At 41.4% G+C, this 17,643-nt stretch overlaps 1 protein-coding gene across 1 annotated transcript; it reads right to left on the bottom strand.

The window, feature by feature from the left end:
- Nucleotides 1-355: 355 nt before the first annotated feature.
- On the bottom strand, nucleotides 356-17,212 carry brwd3 (bromodomain and WD repeat domain containing 3). The gene is made up of 40 exons (XM_065963314.1): nucleotides 17,074-17,212; nucleotides 16,877-16,935; nucleotides 16,734-16,763; nucleotides 16,488-16,547; nucleotides 15,306-15,456; nucleotides 15,131-15,229; nucleotides 14,839-14,999; nucleotides 13,572-13,793; nucleotides 13,273-13,373; nucleotides 13,094-13,164; nucleotides 12,794-12,894; nucleotides 12,649-12,689; nucleotides 12,462-12,566; nucleotides 12,221-12,371; nucleotides 11,977-12,111; nucleotides 11,762-11,890; nucleotides 11,365-11,590; nucleotides 11,135-11,275; nucleotides 10,736-10,922; nucleotides 10,293-10,386; nucleotides 10,032-10,202; nucleotides 9,793-9,866; nucleotides 9,499-9,709; nucleotides 9,229-9,339; nucleotides 9,038-9,145; nucleotides 8,128-8,252; nucleotides 7,940-8,022; nucleotides 7,738-7,849; nucleotides 7,552-7,613; nucleotides 6,029-6,184; nucleotides 5,823-5,943; nucleotides 5,605-5,730; nucleotides 5,409-5,484; nucleotides 5,183-5,233; nucleotides 4,928-5,065; nucleotides 4,652-4,804; nucleotides 4,381-4,550; nucleotides 4,036-4,124; nucleotides 3,474-3,608; nucleotides 356-3,372 (listed from the first exon to the last, which is right to left on the bottom strand). The coding sequence occupies exons 1-40, from the start codon at nucleotides 17,105-17,107 to the stop codon at nucleotides 2,510-2,512; spliced, it is 5,433 nt and encodes a 1,810-aa protein (XP_065819386.1). The 5' UTR covers nucleotides 17,108-17,212; the 3' UTR covers nucleotides 356-2,509.
- Between the last annotated feature and the right edge of the window lie 431 nt (nucleotides 17,213-17,643).

The following is a 17,643-nucleotide window of genomic DNA, read 5'->3' as shown; positions in this document are numbered from 1 at the left end:
TCCTTCAGCATCTCTGCAGTTTCTAGGTGTGGCAGAGCATGGTGCGTCACAACTAAACCTTGTTTGTCCCTCGTCTGACTCACCCAAGCTTTCAGTGCATTAATGCAGTTTAGCAGAGGGAGATAGCACAGTCGTGGTTTACGTCGCGTTATCACGGTCGATAGGCCTGTCCTAATATCCAGTAACTATTGAATCTTTGCCTTCAATGCAGGTTTATGACTGCGTTCATAAAAACTGCAGATGACTCAGTTGCTGCTGAATAGCTGTTAAAGCTTTAGGTGAAGTAACACAGACAGAAATCATTGGATTACAAATATCTCGAACAACCTTTGACAAGTCTAACTTTTTTTATTAAAAAAAAAAAAAAGGGAAAACACATACAATCAAACTTTGTGTATAAAAGACAGTCACATAAACTCATTCCACCTACAGCAGAATGTTATTGTTGTACTCATCATCTAAACTGATGCGTCCTGACAAGAGCCATCTACTGTAAGAAAGTAAGATCCCAAAATATGAATTTTAAGTCTACTCACACTCAACCAGAAATACTTCAAGAAGCCAGTTAATGCTGCAGAATGGAGCACCCTATATGCTGATTTGTGTAATTTATCTCTGAGAACCTGACAAAAAAAAAAAAAAAAATCACCCCCCCCCCCCAAATAAAAAGACAAAGAATAACCTCTGAAGCCCCTCTTATACCAGTGACCACATGGAGGCTGACTGACAAGGTTGTTCAGATTTCAGCACCCAGCATTAAAATGGAAGTGTTCCTCTGATGATTCAGAGACTGCTCAAAAGTAAATATTACCAGTGCAACCAAAAAAAAAAGATGCATCCATATTGCAGAACTTCCAAAAGACCAAACCAATTGACCCATGAATCAATCATTATTAAACACAGTGATTTTGAGAGCAAATAAATACCTGATTGTAGTTTATCAGGTCAAATGTGTCTTCAGTTGGTCAGAAACAAGAGGACAAAAAGTGGCACGTTATTGAATTGCTGAGCAAAGAGCTGCTGTATGGTTGCTTTAGGCCAAAAGACAAGAAGATTAAAAATGGTACATCAGCTGATCCCTCAGGCTGAAAAAATGTTTTAAGCATGTTCTGTTATAACTTAGAAAAAAAAAAAAGACAGGATTAATGCTTTCTAATGATGTTCAAAATTCTTTAAAATATCATGAGGTTTCATCTTGTTTCTCTTTCTCCAAAAATCGTTATTACTCAGCTGCCACGTGGAGTAGATCAATGTGCAAATATATCCTTTTCCTCATCACTATTGTTGTTAAAAAAAGAAAAGAAAAGAAAAGAAAAAAAGAACGTAAACCAAGAATAACACAATGTAAAATAAATATTTCTGCACAAGAGAGTAGGCCAGAGACACCCTTGCTTTTTCATGTGCTGGGTGTTGGAGAAGGTGTGATGAAAGCAATTTGAAAACAGATGCAGATCAGGATGTACAACAGGACAGGAAGCAGTGGCTTTTTTACCCAAGAATATTTTAAAAAAAATCACCAATAAAAAAGGTAGGAATTCAAGAGAAAAGGCAAATCAACTACACCAAAAAGGAAGTGGGATATTACTAGAGCCAGACCGACTCAGTATCTTTGAGACCAATACAGATAATGAACAAGTAGATACTGTTCATGTTGCTTTCCTGAACAATTTAATTAAAGAATATTTTACGTCATTACACACTTGGTGCCCGGGTGTGATGCTCTGCTACTTGGGCTGCAGACAGTGCAGAGAGATGTTAGTGATGAAGAATGATCTGCTCTCTATATGATGCATGTATCAAGACAAAAATGTATGTCTTCATCACTATACTGGCTAAATCATATTGCCAAAAGACATGTCGGTCGGGCTCTAGATTGAATTCTCTCGTACTAAAACTACTGATTCCTCTGTATAAATCATGCCCAAATCACGCTTGAACTAAATCTGACTGAAACTCTGAAAACTAAGGCTTCCGGTTGTGAGAAAAGACCGAGTACCAAGACGGTTGACATCAGTTTCGAAGTAGAGACCACTAGCTTGATGGGTTTAAGTTAAGTTATTTCACAGAAAAAAAAAAAAAAAAAACCCAGACGAATAAAAACATGAGCACCGTTTTTGGCATCTCTGCATCCTTCTTTGGTGACCAGGATTAAGAGGCGACGTAGGAGGAGTATAGTGTTTAGTACAGGAGGAGGACAAGTGGAAGAAGAGCAGTGCCATGTTTTGGAGGCTCCGCCAGCGAGCAGTAAGGCCGAGGTGACTTAGTCCAGTTGGGGGTGAGGGTCTGTGTTGAACAGTAGCGCCGTCTACCAAGAGAGGAAACTCCATGGCAACGTGTCACAAGCACCAGCGATGAGTTTGAGTCATAAGCAGTCTCAGATAAAAAGAAACATCATATATATAGATATATTATATATACACTTGTACAAAAAGAAAGAAGAAAAATCCCTGAAGTTTTGCTCACGTTTGACAGTTTTCTTTTTTATTGAGGTTTGAGAGGGGGCGATGTGTCAGTGACTCCAGCCCATGAGGTGGCTGACGCGGGCTTTCTCTGTCATGCGCCGTACCCGCCCAGAGCGGGACCTGCCCAGGTTGAGAGGGTCGTCTTTTGACCCATGGGCGTCATCCTCCGAGTCGTCCCTGTACAAAACTGTCCTACGGCCCTGGTTTCGTGTGTTCACCCGCTGAGACTTGCACTGGCTGCCTCTCTCTGGTTGTTTCTTCATTGCTGTGGCTCCTCCGTGCGCTTCATCTGAGTTTTCCTCCTCCTCTTCCTCCTCCTCAGGTTCCTCCTCCTCCGGTTCCTCCTCCTCCGGTTCCTCCTCCTCCGGTTCCTCCTCTTCCTCTTCTTCATCCTCCTCCTCTCCCTCATCCTCCTCTTGTCTCACATTCCCCTTTTGCTGTTGCATTTGTGGCTGCTCTTCCTCCTCCTCTTCTTCTTCTTCCTCCTCCTCTTCATCCTCATCATTATTATTATTATCATCATCATCTTCTTCTTCCTCCTCCTCCTCCTCCTCCTCCTCTACAGGCGCCTGAACCCTGGCTCTTTTGGGTCTCTGTGCCTCCTCCTCTTGTCCTTTGTGTTTTCTTTTCCCTGAGGCCGCCTCCTTCCCCTTTGCCGAGAGGCAGGGGGCTTTGCTGTAGTCGTGGTCTCCCCCATCCACATACTTCTCCATCTCAGTGTCAGAGCTGTTCTCGCTGTCTGATGACGACGAAGAAGACGACGAAGATGAGGTGGAGGATGACTCAGACGAGGAGCTATTGGATCGAGACGCCGCCGCCGCCTCCTCCTCCTCCTCGTCTTCAGACTGCGACGATGCCTGCTTGGGGCGTTGTCTGGAGCCGTTACTCAGATTTAAGTTACGCCGGTGCCCTGATGCAATATAGAACGACAAAACTTTAATTCTGTATTCTGAAGAAACAATAAAATGAAACATGTTATATATTATGATTAAACTTGGGATGTTTTCATACCTGACTTCTTCACTGGAGTTGTGCGGCTGCGGGTCACCCGCGAGGACTCCTGGTCTCTGCTCTTGCTGCTTGTCCCTGAACTCGGGGAAGAAGGCTGGACGTCTTCCTCCTCTGCTACACTGTCGCTTTGCTGAACTGAAGCAACAACACACAGCAATTATTAAATACGAGTCTAAGAGTATGACTTTTCAGCATCTACAGCAGCAGTGCAATGCATTACATTCTATATTCAGTCATGACAAAACTAGAGAATTGTAAAAAATATATATATATATATATATATCTTTGACTTACACGTATAATGTCTTGCTACAACATGCTGAATTTAAATAGGTTTAAAATCTGCAGAGGTGTCCGGCAATAAATGTTGAACCTTTCTAAACTCTAACCAATCTTGGTAAGACTTGGAGACGGTTATTCAAAAGGAAATGTAAGGTGGAAAATGACTAATCTCAATAGAATTTAAGAAGACATTTTCCCACTCTCCTAACCTTAACAATCATTTACACCAGCGTCATATAGGGCACAGGAAAAAAAAAAAGACAGAGTTGTGCAGTCGTACCCTGATATGGCCTCCGAGAACGACTCTTGGTTGAGGTCTGGGATTTGTTTGGCTTTGACACCTTCCCCAACTTGTGCTTTCCTTTAGGGCTAGACATAGAGAGAGAGACAGAGAAAAAAAAGCAACATGTAAGAATAATAAGCTTCTTTACATAGAATCGCATAGAATGCGATTTTTATTTAAGGCTTTCAAACACTTTATAGGAGCAGGGGTTGAGGGAGACATTAGATCTAAGGAAGAAACAAGACTGTAATCTCTGTAAGTCAAATGTAAAGTTGAAAAACAAATCTAGATGTTTTCAGAAGATGCAGACACCCTGTGTACACTGTGTCTTCTGAGATGTACCTGGGGGATGGACTGATGGGCGGTGAGCTGCCTCCATTGTGCAATCTGTTCCTGTAACTGAGCCTCTGATGAGCCCGGCGCTCATTCTGAATGGCTGATTTGTGATCAGAGATGATGGAGATGATATTTTTTTCAAAGAAGGCCGACAAACTGAGGGTCATGGTGTAGATCTAGACATAAGTAAGAGTGTCAGAGAGTAAAATACCAGGATATCACTTTGATGGACTTCTCCCAATATCTACTTATTGAATTTCAGGGAGGTTTTCTTCACCTGTGATTTCTTGTTGGGTGTGTACGCTTTGGAGTTGCTGAAAATGAGACGCACGTCTTTGGCGAACTCCATTGGGTTTTCATAATTTCCTCCCAGCAGCGTCTCTGACACGGTTCTCAGGTCCATGGGAGTGTCTATGATGTCTCGATAATCCTGAACAAATATGAGAGCAGGAACGTTACTGTACAAAGATTTGGATTGTTGTAAATGTTAATTCATTCAAATGTCTTCAGTTGCATTATTACTGCATGTTACGGTTGCTGCAGATTGTTTTACCCGATACTCAAAGAGATCCACGGGCTGTCTGAACGGTTCTGAATCTGGCGAGGCAATCATTCGACGCATCAGCTCTTTACATTGACCTCGCCAAGCTTTCACATCCAATGACAAGCCACGCTTCTTTGAATTTGATCCCTGGAAGGGAAAGAACAATTAATATGTCTGTTACATAAGCAATATCACACGAGAGGGAGTGATGTTAGTCAATATTATTAGAATACGGTTTGTTGCGGTCACTTGACTCTCTCTTACCTGATGTCCTGAAGACGTTCCTGGAGTGTCAGAGTCCACATCCAAGTCAGCCTGTAGAGGAACACATACAAGAAAGTGATATCTTTTTTTTTTTTTTTTAATCTCTGCTCTGTAGGGGGAGCTCGATGATTTGAAAGGCGCCTTTAAATAAAATGTATTATTAAATATATTATCACAGAACACTTACAAAAGAAGGAAAAACAAAGTCTTAACCACAATTTCTCACCTCAGCTTCTTCTCCACTGCTGACCTCAGACTTGAGTCTGTGATACAGATCCAGGATATCTGTGCAGCTCTGGTCACTGCCGGAAACAAAGGGTTAAATTAAATACTGGTGTGTGCAGGCAGGAGTATCAATAACCTTAAAACAGATTTTGCAGTATCAGGGAAGATACTAGAACATGAACTCTCTGGAGTCTCACCTGATGTAGTGAAGGAGAACGTCCGTCACCACCTTGGCGGTTGCTACAATGGGGCTCTGGGGCTCATTGAAAGTGCGGGCGTTGTGTTCAATGTAGCGCACCTCCCACATTAAAGCCGAGATCCGCCTAGACACGAGAGAAGCTGAAATGTCAACACTTTTGGAATTTATGTGAAAGATAATTTGACTGTGTGTGTGAGGCTACATCGGCTGCTTCACCTGTAGAAGCGATTCTCCAGCCGTGTGCGGATGGTGCTGAGGTCAGTGGGGTAAGACACCACAGTGCAGTACAGAGGGTAGTCCCGGAGATTTACAGGATATGCAAAAAGCTTGGCAACGTCTGCAGAAAAATAAAAAAAACAACATCAAGCATGACCTGACTCTGCCTGCAACAACCACACTGGAATGAAACTTTGGTGGCGTACCCAGTGTAAGAAGCAGGTCGATTCCTTGGATGACTCTTTCACATTCTTCATCTCGTGTGTGAGCCCCCCACTCGCCCTCCTGAGGCTCGTAAAGCAGAGCCTTTAACTCGTCCTCTGCCACCTCCACACCATCGCCGACCTGCTCTGGTAATGAAGCTGAAAGAAAAAATGTATTCGCTCATTAAATAAATGTAATTACTCAAATAAGAGAAAAAGCTAAGTTACAATGTGCACCTATATTAATCATCTTTACTATCCTGATGGAAAACTTATATTCTTCCATTTTTCAATATATAATATAGGTATCTGAAAGTAAGATACCTAATAAGTAAGTAAGAAAAGTAAGGAAAAAAACAAGTTCACTTTTCAAAGAGATTAGAAGTAATAAAAGCATTGCTTGATGAAAAGATAGTTTTTCATTTTCTCCATTCTGCAGCTGAAACGTATCACCAGAATGAACCAGCACGGGGTTAAATGCCTGCCAAGTGAACTTTAATGGACAGCCAACTACATTTCAATATGAATGGACTACTTGGTGGTTCAGAGACATCACAAAGGAAATCAGAGCACTTGAAAAGAAGCAGCAAGTGGTTTCAAATGTTAGGGTACGAACAAGTCTTTTGTTAAAATGAAAAGATTCCTAATGTGAGCTGTTCAATAATATCTAAGTGGGTGTCCTTTTGAACAGTCTGATTTGGATATAAAAAATAATAATGAGCTCCTTTGTCTGGGAGAACTTGAGCCTCTTTATGGAGAGAAGATATTCACCAGCTTACTACAATTCTAAAGACAAACAATCAATTTGACAACAAAGTTCATAAGGTTCCATCTGAATTCCTCAGTTGGTAAAGGAGTGAAGATGTTCTTCTTTGACCACTGTTTCACAATTGTTGACAACATTTAAATACAGAAATCTGAACGTTGAAACAGGGATAACAACACTAAGAATACAGCGAAACCTTGAATTTATGAAAACCAAATGTTTCCAAGCAAATAAACCCTTATGGAAAATAAGTTTGGAAAAATATTGATCTCCAAGATGTGGTGATTTCCTATTTTTTCACATTTCTTTTGCTGAAACATAATTCTTATTGTATAAGAAATAATCATGTTGTATATTTCCTTTCACAGATTTTTGATTGCTCTATACTGAGAAATGTTTACGATAATATTTTGAATCATTTCAATGAAACAGATTCCTAAAACACAATGTGATTATGGACAACTTCTCTTGTTCACCTCCTGGTGATGTTGTAATGAGGCCACAGATACGAAGTTTGAAGTTATGGGTTGAAAGACTAAGCTTCAGCTTTTGAAATGAAATTTAATACAGTTTCTATATTTTTTTTTTATTGAACAGCAAAGGTTATATTCTTTGTGTAATCACCTGCAGTTTTTTCTTGGTTGCAATGGTGATCTTACATTTATTGGATCTATTCACATTTTTTCTGTTATAAAACCATCACAATAACAACATAACTGCACAGGTGTACAAACAGGTTAAGGTTCTCATAAATACTTACCTTCGTCAGGAATGGGCTCCATGTCCCAGGGACTCATTTTCTCCCGCTCACCATTATCCCACCTGATGGAAGAGGACGAAAACAAAGGGCAGTTAAAGAGAGTATTCGACTGAACATAAAATGGTACATCAGACAAGCAAAGAAGAATATGATATTGATTGTTTACACATCTTGTCACAGACATACTTTACTGCATAGCACTGAAAAAGGCTGTCTGGATATTCAGGCTGCAAAGGCTCTTGGTCCTCCACAGAGCCGAACCACCAGGCGTCATCGATGATGCTGCGGAACCTCATACCTGTGAGGTGAAGGCAGGATCAAACATAAGAGAAGGACCCACCCACACAATGAATATGAGTGGTAAACACATCATTTCACCAAGACTAACCTGACTGCCAGTTGTGCTCTTTAGCCTCATTGTAAAACTGCTGAAGTACCAGAAAATCTATGACATCAGGCATGTCATGGTACCTACAGAGAGTGGGAATGAAAAAGAAATATAACGCATACGTGAGCTTGGATTTTGATAATTAATAATCTAGGACTATGTATGTATAGTGTTTTCTAAATGCTCACTTTAAGGAGAAAGAGTCATTGGTCATCTTCCCTGAGACTGGGTCTAAGAAAGCCAGTTTTAGGCAGCAGAGGGTGGGAGGTCCCACTTCATATTTGATTCCCACCACTTTCACAGATTCCTGGTCCTGAAGAGGCAGGAAAAAAAGGTAAGACTCAAGACACAAGACAGTATATAGAACATCTGTAAAAGAAAACAAGTTCAGGCCTCAGCAGCACACAGCGGTTGATCGTGAACATGTTCAATAGAAACCGTGTTTGTGGATCGTTTGACACCAGTCTGGTAAGATGTAATTAGTGTTGATTTCAGATTCAGGAGTCTTGGTGCTGTGCTCCCAAAGATTTTTGATTTTATTAACTGCAATGCCATTTGTTTGTGTTCTTTCCATTCTTAGACCATTCTGCAAAGATTGTTTCAGAAGAATGGTCTAAGACGAGAGCTGTTTTGGAAATGCCTGAAGCAGCAGTAGATGTTATGCCATCCACCATGCCATGTCAAAAGTCACAATGTCTCGTTGATATAGCACTTGACCGGCCCACAGCCATGCTAGCATCTCTATGAGGCTGTACTTATGACACATTGGTGCGAACATGCTAATTTTAACAATGTGCAAATACTGATCCTAAATGAACCCTGAAGGATTTGTGTCTGATTTAAATTCAAAGGCTTTTGAGAAATGTCACATGTTGTAAGAAGTTGTGGTTCAAATGAGTCAGATGTGAACAGTGGTGAGAAAAGGACTTCGAGGATTGTGGAAGAAAGGATCCGCTGAGGGTATCGCGTTTTGGAATTGGGCATGCTAATGAGATAGCCGGTTTCAGAGAGTGACGTGAACTGACTGCTGTTTGCAAACTCTCGGAACAGTCGGGAGAATTGAAGTATGCAATTCTTTTTAATAACCCTGTGCCTCACCCTGAGGTCGAGTCTGTTCCATGGCTGTTTCTGAGGGTTGATGCTGTACGCCTTGGCCCTGCGGACTGCCCGGACGTAGGCCTGGTGGCCCTGTTTGAAGTAGATAAGCTGGCGGAGGACAGGAAAACCAGGATGAAACTGCATGTTATGAAACATATTTGTCTGCTTAATATCCGAATAACACACCCTACCTCATCTCCCATTTGTGGAACGAAAGGAGAGCGATGAGGGATTGTCTCCATTACCCACGATGGCGGCATCCACTCCTCAGCATCCAGTCCAGCCAGAGACGAGGTGGGTTTCTAAGTTAATGCACATTGTTAAGAATAAAATGTTCACATACAGAATTTTCCATACATACTCTGTGAGGTCAAGCTACATTGAGAGCAGCGCTGCAGAGGACAACTAATGTTTAGCACAAAAACATATGCTCACTCTGAATGCAGGTGTAGTCGACTCACCTGTTTAGTCTCCTTGGGCTTGCTCTTTTTCTCCCTTTCCTTCTTCTTTGCATCTTTTGCCTTGTTGTCGCCCTCCTCCTCCTCCTCCTCCTCCTCCTCCTCAGAGCTGCTGTAACCTTGGGGCTGCACAGGCCTCCTGCTTGATCTCTTTGGTGGTTGGAGATTGATCCCAGCATCGGCTGTCCAGTCAGAATATTCACTCGAGGAGTCACTGTGAGTGGGGAGAATGGTGCTGTTAGCCAGGTGATGGTAAAAACAACTTGAAAATATTGTTCATTAAAAAAGGATATTCACCTGGAGCTGCTTTCTGTCTGCCATTGAGTTTCCCCGTCAGAAGAGGCCTCGCTGTGCTCCCCCTGAGCTGCTCCCTGTCAACAAAGACACATCAAACACCTTTAGTATGATGTGAGGCTAACATACTTCAAAAACCTCTTCAAAATATAATTTTCACTTGTGTTTCAAGTGGGCTACACATGCACAACAAAATGTTTCTAGTGATGTTTATATATGAGAAATAGAGGGATGAAACATACATCTCCATCACTATCAGACTCTATCTGGCTGTCAGAGTTTCGTCGGTTGCTTGAATTTCGACTCCTAGTCCCAGGACGACGGACTTGAGCGGAGCGGGTCTGGTAGGCGTGGCGCTGCTGCTTTTTCTTGGATGGCCGCAGTGAACGAAGGCGTGTTGTCAGCGGATCGTTCTATAGAGAACAGTATGAGGTTGGAAAATAAGAAGAGCAGGAATCGACCAGAATGGACAAAAAACAACGTGAAAGAGAATGATAGCTGACCTTAGGTATGCATGCTGCAGGTTTCTTGCGCCTTTCTGTGTTGTATAGAGAACATTCCATGTCGCCTTTGGCTCGTCTACACTCCTCCAAAACTCTGAAAAGCACAAAAGATATTTTGCATCATAACATATATACACTAAATCGTATCATTTTGTTTTTAAACAGAAATCTCATCCTGTCGTCTTTTAACCGTCAAATATATCACTCATCAAGAACCTTTGCACTGGAAAATGTAAAAAAGGCAGTTTCCTGACCCCCCCAGCAACAATTTCTGGCATTAAAGATAATTAAATAGAAATAATCTTGTGGCTGACGGTCTCTTTTTGCTTTTGTGTGTCACAAAGAGACAGCAATATTATTATTTGATTCAGTTTCAGTTAAAAACTCCTCATGCTAGCTTTAAGTCTTCTTCCATTTGATGAAGTTTTCTTCAGCCCCCTCACCTGTGTACCCCTTGCGGTAATTCATTGACCATCACTCTGCGGCTCCAGGCCAGCAGGTCCCTTTCAGTGGCCACTTGACTTCGCAGCACATTATGCTGCATCTGCCACACCCTGTCAACCGGGCCAGTCCTGCGTGGTCCATCAGTTGGAGAGGAGGGCTCCACTTCTGCTGCATCATCGGCATGAGCTGAAATAGGAGGATTTCTTTTTAATGACTACATGTTATTTAAGAAATACTTAATGTGTGCCAATTAGCATTAAGCAATTAAAAATCTAGTTTCCACTCAATACTACTGCCTCAAAGTTTTATAATGGAACTCTGAGTTTTATGGACAATAGTTAATGGTATGAAAACACAAAACACACACTGTACATCACTTAAAAGTCACAGTTAGATACCTTCATCCTCTTCTGCTGGTTGCTCTGCATTTTGTAGTTGGTCCTGTTCATTCTGTAGCTGCCTGATGAGATTGTCCAGCAGGCTTTCTCTGTTTTCTGCCGTTTGCTGGCCAAGTACCTGCTCAACCAACTCTCCATCACCTAAATGACAAAAAGGCAGGACTCTCAGTTTCCTCAGTTCAAACTGTGTGAGCGTTCTGAACTTTTAACAACAAGGGAGCAAGGTTTACTGTTAGCCATGTATCCCAGCTGGGGAACCAGCTGGTCTTCCTTGCAGTTCTCTCTTCCCGGCACCAGGCGCTGGTAATGTGTAGGGTGAGGATTCCCATCAACATCCACCAGGAATGGTGGAGGCATGAGATGTGGGGCTTGCTGTGTCTGCTCGTCCAACACATAGTTGTTAGCGTCACGGATAAGAGGTCGGTAGTCCGTGTGGAAGAACATCTGGTCAGGAATCTGGAAACAATTTGTGTTAATAATGAGATTTAGAGAACTACATATCGCTGCTTACATTTAAAATGTATAACACCCAATCACAAATACACAAGAAACAGTACCGAAAAAGCTAAAACCGTAAAAAGACAAAACAGTACAAGACTGTAAAACAAAACTGTTATGAGTGTTTACCTTCTCATATGGCCTGCTGCAGCCAAATCCAAAGACGAGCAAATGGCCGTGTGAGTCAGTGCAGGCAAAATGCTGGCCATCCGCTGAGAACTTGCAGTCAAAAATAGCACCGTGGCCTTGGCCTTCAATCTGGAAACAAACAATTTCACATGAACACTGTGGTAGCGTAAAAAAAAATTAATTAATGTTGGAAGATTGTGATTCTAGAGAATTACCATGTTGAAGAAGTTTCGGATTTTGACTCCTTTGGACAGGTCCCAGATGTAAATGTTGCCATCATGGCCAGCAGATAGTAGGATGCGGGAGTCAATGGGGTGAGCTTCCATGACGAACACTTCATCATCATGACCCTTTACGAAGGAGACGGCAAACATTCAGGGCCGTTAGTCTCACAAAAAATAAAAACGCCATTAGACAAAAAGAAAAAAAACTATGCAGAGTAAAAGGGCAGCCACTCACTGATAAAATGTGCAGCAGCTGTCCTGTGGTTGAGCTCCACACTTTGAGCAGGTAGTTTGACACGGCTGTGATGACAGTGTTATCAGTGCGGTCCCAGGCCACCATGGTCACCACCAGCTTGGTTTTATCATCTCCGTTTGTAGCAGCCGTCCTGGAGGAAAATATATTCCATCAGAAATGAAACACTGAGCAGTTAACAGATAAAAGAAGCGGGCATCATACGCACTGTTTATTCACTTACCCTGGAAGTCTGGCAGCCATGTCTAAAGTGACACTCTTCCACTCTTGTTGCTGGTATTGCCAAATTCTGGCTGTGCCGTCACGACTGCCACTCACAAACCTCAAGCTGAACACAAACACACATTTAACTGTCAGAGGCTCGAAAGAAAAAATGTAATAACAGTTTGAAGTCTAGGAAACACACTCACCTGTCACTGTTATTGCTAAACTGGACGACCACTACTTTATCCTGATGACAAAGACAAAGGAGATGATTTTCAGTTACAGAGACTTTGGTTAAATTAAGTTCTTAGACTAAAACAGACCGAAACAGCAACGCGACAGGTTTCTTACCGTGTGAGCGTCCATCTCAGAGACCTTCATGGGAGTTTCAGCTCCAAGGTAGTAGACCCTGATCAAATGATCAGTGCCGCCAGTAGCCATGAACATGCCACCTATTAACAATAAACGGAAGAAATGTAGGTGACAGGAATACATTCAGTCTACTTCAATATCAATACAGCCACATCCTCTTGTTCGGTCACTTTTAATATACGTTGGATATCTTTGCCAAATGTATCTTGAAATGTGCTAATGTTCTTTTTTTTTTTTTTTTCATAAAGGAAATGATAGGAGGCGAGGAACTACACTCACCACTGCTGAAGGAGGAAGTGGAGACCTGTACTCCTGGTCGTGAGCGCTCGACAAACTTGACAGGTTGATCACTGAGAGATGGGAGTAAAACGAAAAAGAAAAAAAAACGTGTATGCCTATCAATTTTAAAGGAGCAATTTTACAGAACTTAAAAAGACAGATATGACCCGATCACTTACTTGAACGTTGTGCTGATCGAGTGCCACTTCCAGAAACACACCATGCCGTCTGCACCGGTGGAGGCCAGATACCGTGTTGTCCCTCTAATAGCCGGACAAAACTGAGGGGGTAGAGAGTCAGTGTTGGATACTTGCCAAGGAGTAAATCGTATTAAACAAAAACAATTATAATTATAATTATAATAAAAAGACACATTTATAATCACTGATCACTCATCAGCTACCTTGATAAGTCCTGAAAATAAGCACCCTCATCCATATTTGTTTGACTTATTGATTTTAAGAAGCATCAGCCTCACCTGTATCGATGTGATGGAGGCAGCGTGGGCCTGCAAGACAGTGATGGGTGCACAGGTACGTAGGCACCACACCCTGATGGTTTTGTCACAGCTGGCTGAGGCAATGAGAGTATTCTCGTGATTGACAGCCATGTCACAGATCTCTGCCGAGTGGCCACGGAGAGTTGAAAGGAGCCGGCCGTCATCTGTTGCCCAGATTTTCACCAGGCAGTCATCAGAACCCTAAAACACACAAGGCAAGGCAAGTTTATTTCTACAGCACATTTCAACAACAAGGCAATTCAAAGTGCTTCACGCAAGCCATCAAAAGACAGCATCATGAGACAGAAAAAAAAAGGAACATTACAATTCAAAATTAAAATTAAATCACTAACGCAAACCACTGACAATCATAGAGAAGAAACTTCCACCCTCAGGAAATCCCAACTCACAAGACACAAGACATTGGTAACAAATAAATCAACCAGTTTAATGGTGAATTATCTATCTGAGAAAGATAAACACATCAGGAGCCTTTCCGGATAGGGGCAAATGAGTAAAATCCCCTGAAGTTTCTTTTCAATAGATTCTGAGCTACAGTTAAAATTAATATGTCACTTGAATGCATACAGAACTACATCCTGTTCTCTGTGATTACTATCCCGGGGTGTGATTTTTACATATGTATCCGGAATAATCGATCTTGCAACCTAAAAGGTGACCTCTGAGACTCTCGTAGTAGTAGTAGTTTCCAAGCATAGACTATACCTGAATGTACTGCCCAGCTATATTTAAGGCTAACTAAGTACATTTATTAGCTTCGTCTTCTTTTATTTGCATAAGATCACCAAACTTGTGGACGAACTGAACTAGCCAACACCCACTCTGCTTCAGCGTATTGATTAGTGCCCGCATGCTATGCAGGTGATCATAGAGAGAGAGAGACATCCATTATTAAATCTGTCCTATAAATGAACTGAGGCTCACAGGTAGCAAAGCAGTATATCCTGTTGGCCTGTCCGAAAGTACCTTGAGCAAGATATTACATTTTTCTACTATTCTGTACGTCTTTGTGTGTGTCTGTTTGTGGTAATTTGTTGCTACTTCGTCCTTTGCCGATCAAATGCATGTACTACTCATAATCTCCAAACCTTAAGATGGAGGGATACTGGATACACTTTCTTCTTTTTTAATCTTTTGGTTAAATTTGACTTGTCAAATGGACGTTAATCAAGTAATAAACATAAAGATTTGCAGCCACAATTATCTGGCACTAATCATCACGTACCGTAAATATTCGACGACCAGTGCGATCAAAGGCTACACAGTACACTGAAGAAAGGTGTCCAAGGATACGTTTGTGTATCTTCATGTGTTGGTAGGAGGAAGAAGGCAGTGCCTGGCTGAAACGAGCTGTGCCTGTGGCCTGGCGAGCTCCCATGATGGACACTTGAAATGAAGACACATGATTTGTAGAAGCAATCATTAGCTTTATTTCATTATTTGCTGATACCTGGTCTAGGTTTTTTTTTTTTTCTCGTTTTTTTTTAAGGGTAGACAAAATAGATAAATATACACACCAACATTGGGAGCCTCCCCATTGCTGACTGGGGGTTCTGGTGGACGTCCTCGATGGAGTGCAGCAACAGCCGAACCGCTGCATACTTTGTGGCTACAACCTTAAACACACAGGCAGTAAATTAAAACAGAGAAAATGATGAACAGAGGTCTGCTTGATAGGAGGGATGTGCTCACTTTTGGTGGTACGAAGCAAGGACTGTCTTCCTAGCCCCAAAAGTGTTTTGACTCCGGGAACACTAGGTGGGATCTCCTTCTCTATAAGTGGGCCAATCCGCTGGCAGACACGGAGCAAATAGTCTGCAGGAATGTGCTGGTTTAAAATCACCTGCAAGAGTCACAAACAGCTATTACAAAGTAGCAAAACAAATTTATAACGAGCATGTAATTACAAAGAGAAATCATCAAGGTTACAGTCTGTAAAATTGCCTTAACAAAATAAGTAAAGAAGAGTTTAACAAATTTAAACATATTCAGCTTTGTTCTATAGATAGCTGTTTTTTTTTGTCTTTTCTGAAAAATAGTTGTGTTTAAATTGGGCTATACTGGATTTTCAAGGCTGCTGTATTATTTCTATTAGAAATTGTAAAAATAGTTAATCCCCAGACAGTTTATTGGCACACAAAGACAATTAATAATAATCCAATAAAGTGTTGGTATTACAATATTACTAAATGTTTTCATCTGCTCTTCTAAATGTAGTAATAAGCTAACCTTATGGCGCATCTAAACTAGTTTATTTTCTAAAATTAAATACTAATTTAAATGAGTAATTATAAATACGATTTAAAACAACAAGAATTATCATCTGTCTGTATCCATACCAAACGTACATATGATTGAAATGCTGGTGTGTATTTTAATGAAAGTCAACTTCTAACTTTAATCTTTTAATTCTCACACTATGCTTCTATTCATTGCTGAATTTAAAAGCCTTTGAAACAACAACGAAGACAAGGAAGAGAAACAGGACGGCAAGCGCTACTCACAGCCAATCAGAAACGTCTTCTACTATTTTTCCGGGTCGCTTGCTAAAAGCCAGTAATTTAATTGGTCCCAACAGAAGACTGACAGCTGGCTGCATCAGATTCAACCAATCACAGCGCGCCCTTGACTAGTCTCCTCCCACAAGCCCACACAAAGCCTCTACATAGTGATTTATCGGCTGGCATACACTAGTATAAATGTGTTAAATATGTTAAATAAACCTATACGTGCTATCAACAAGTTTGTTCTTTACAGTTGATTAAATTAAATATTAAAACCTCCGCTTATGCGTTTTATTTTTTAAAACAGATGCGAGGCGCAATATTTAATAAAAAAAAAAAAAAAAGTTAATAATGATTTTTCTGTACTTACCCAATCTTGAAAGGTCCGTTTGTAAATCTTCCCATCCCAACTCCATCGTTGAGGGACCAACTAAAGTTAAAAGATAATCTGTTAGAGATAGCATCAAGCTGCTAGTTTAGCTTAGGGCTCGACAACTCGCTGCTTTATCCAACACAAACCAGAATTTATGAAAAACCTGCCCTCAAATCGACGAGATAGGAAGCATGACGGAAACCACAGAGGAAAATAAAAAGAGAAAGGTCCAGCTGAACCTACCTCATACTGCTCCAGCTCCTCCACCAGGATCTAACAACACACACACACACACACACACACACAGTTAGCATTCACCGCTAGCATTCGCTTCTTTAAAAATAAATCAAGTTGGAGTTAATATTTCGCCGATAAGACGATGTTACCTGCGCTGCTCTTTTACAGGGCCCAGACTGCAGGAATCTGGCAATGAGGTAATATAATTCTGAAAAAGAAAACGCGTTGTATTAGCTCGGTGCTAAGTGATGTTAGCCAGTCGGTAGCCCAGCAGCTGACACACAACAACAAAGTGTGTGAAGTCCAAAGTGTTTGTTAGTGGGACACAGGGACGCGCAGCACTCACCAGCTTCGGTGTGTGAACTCCGTTCTCTTGCCATCACTTGATAACACGGGCGACATAAAGACAAACCGATGTTTTAGCCTGCTCCTTAGCCGCCGGCTAGCTAACAGTAGCTTGATGTGCTAACACAGGCTGGTGAGTGGCCTCCTCCTTTCTCAAGTTGTCCCAGACCACCTGGTGCTTTGTGTTAGCGCCCTCCAGTGGCACACTGCAACACTGTCTGCTTTGTTGCCTCGATTGCAATAAATATGAGATTCAAATATTAAAATGTACAGCTTTTGGTCTTTCATTTTGATACATGCATTGTAAAAACATGGGTTAACCACACCACAGTGGTTGTTAAAAAGAGATATTGAACCCTCAAAACACACACCAGTAGACTGAGGATCAGCTTCTTCCACCCAGGCCATTAGACCTTTTATTTATTTTTTTACTTTTACTTTGTTTTTATTTTTTTTTCTAAAGAGTTGCTTCATTCATATCGTTATTTCATTTCAGCATAAGATGTTGAATGAATCAAAAAAAGAAACTACCCCCAAGAAAAGAAGCAGCAACATCTTTAGAAATGAATAC

The sequence above is a fragment of the Labrus bergylta genome, chromosome 14, assembly GCF_963930695.1.
Source record: "Labrus bergylta chromosome 14, fLabBer1.1, whole genome shotgun sequence".
Lineage (NCBI taxonomy): Eukaryota > Metazoa > Chordata > Actinopteri > Labriformes > Labridae > Labrus > Labrus bergylta.
This window is presented reverse-complemented; position numbering and strand designations above follow the sequence as displayed.